Genomic DNA, 1327 nt, shown 5'->3' on the forward strand with positions numbered 1-1327 from the left:
CCCACGTGCAGCCTGTAGGTGAGGCTGCCAGGAGGAAGAGCCGGAGGGTCTGCAGGCCTCGCCCAGCAAGGGGAGCCAAGGCCACACTGGACACTCCCAATGAAGAGTTTAGGTTCAATTTCTTTTAGCCTCCACTATATCCTGGAGCAGTTCTTCTCTGCAGGTGGTATGAAAATTTGTCCTGATGCAGAGCCTTTCCAGGAATGCTTTGTCGGACAGATGTTGGGTTGTCTGTCCCTGGCTGGTCATTGAATCTGGTGCCATGACTGCCCCTCCCGCCCGCTGCCGATCGCGCCCGCCGGCCTTTTTTTTAAAGTCCCAGGTATTTTTACTGGACTTTGGCGAACAGGCTCGACTCGAGGAAGATCGCTGTCCGCAGTGTCGAGCCTTCCACGCCGTGCTGAGGGCTGCCCCGCCGTCCACGCGAACCTGCAGCCTCCGCGGCACCGCGCTGGTAACGAGCGCCGGTCCCGGGGCCCTCGCTCACGGCCTTCCACGTTTCTGTGTCTGCTCTTCTCGCCCCACCGGAGGGTGAGTTTGGGGCCCGATCCCTCGTTCCGGGGCTCGCCCTTTCATCCCGAACGGTACCCGCGGCGTCTAAGCGCCCGCGAGTAGCGGCGCCCGAAGCCCTCGGCAGAACCCTGCGCCGCAGCCGCGTTTCCGGGGGGCGGAAGAGGCGTCGCACGCGGGGCCCTCTGCGGCTTCCGGCGGCGACCGCGGCGCATGGCGGTGAGCCGCGCCGAAGGGGCGCGCGGGCGGTGGGGCCTCGGGCCCTCGGCGCCCCCCGGTGACCCCCCTGCTGGCTCCTTTTCTCCAGGCCCTCGGACGTCCTGCTCGGGAGACGTCGGCGGCCCCGGGTCCAGGTACCGCTCGCGCGCCACGCAGCCCCGGGCTCCCGCGGCCGCTTCCCGGCGCCTCGGCCCGTCCACGGTAAGGCTTCGTCCCTCCGTCTCTGTTCAGGGCACCGCCCGTGCAGCGAAGCCGCCTCCAGGACGCATCCCGCAGGCGGGGAAGGCGACGCAGCCTCTAAGAAGCAAAAGAAGAAAACCCGGAGGAGGGCTTCTGCGTCGAACGGAAGCGGGAAGGGCCCAGAAAAGCCGGTCCCAGAGGAAGCCCCTCCAAGCGCCGGGGCCCAGGCAAGGGCGGGCCTCGGTAGGAAGGGTGGGGTTCCCGGGCGCATTCTGGGTGTGAGTGCGCCAGCAGTGGTGGTCTCGGATTTGCGGAGTTAAGGTGGGAAGAGAGATGACGTGGGGGTTTGGGGTCCCTGTGGGATAGGGGTGGAGGCCGCTGGGACCTGATACCCTCTTTCAGCCACTGTCCCCAATCC

The 1327-nt window shown here is 66.8% G+C and overlaps 1 protein-coding gene across 1 annotated transcript; it reads left to right on the top strand.

Moving 5' to 3' along the window:
- The first annotated feature begins 667 nt into the window (after positions 1–667).
- CUNH8orf33 (chromosome unknown C8orf33 homolog) lies at positions 668–1303 on the top strand. The gene is made up of 3 exons (XM_011387082.2): positions 668–729; positions 818–863; positions 961–1303. Exons 1-3 carry the CDS (start codon positions 724–726, stop codon positions 1227–1229), a joined length of 321 nt encoding a protein of 106 aa, XP_011385384.1. The 5' UTR covers positions 668–723; the 3' UTR covers positions 1230–1303.
- The last annotated feature ends 24 nt before the right edge of the window (positions 1304–1327 follow it).

The sequence above is a fragment of the Pteropus vampyrus genome, unplaced genomic scaffold (assembly GCF_000151845.1).
Source record: "Pteropus vampyrus isolate Shadow unplaced genomic scaffold, Pvam_2.0 Scaffold21698, whole genome shotgun sequence".
NCBI classification, from domain to species: domain Eukaryota; kingdom Metazoa; phylum Chordata; class Mammalia; order Chiroptera; family Pteropodidae; genus Pteropus; species Pteropus vampyrus.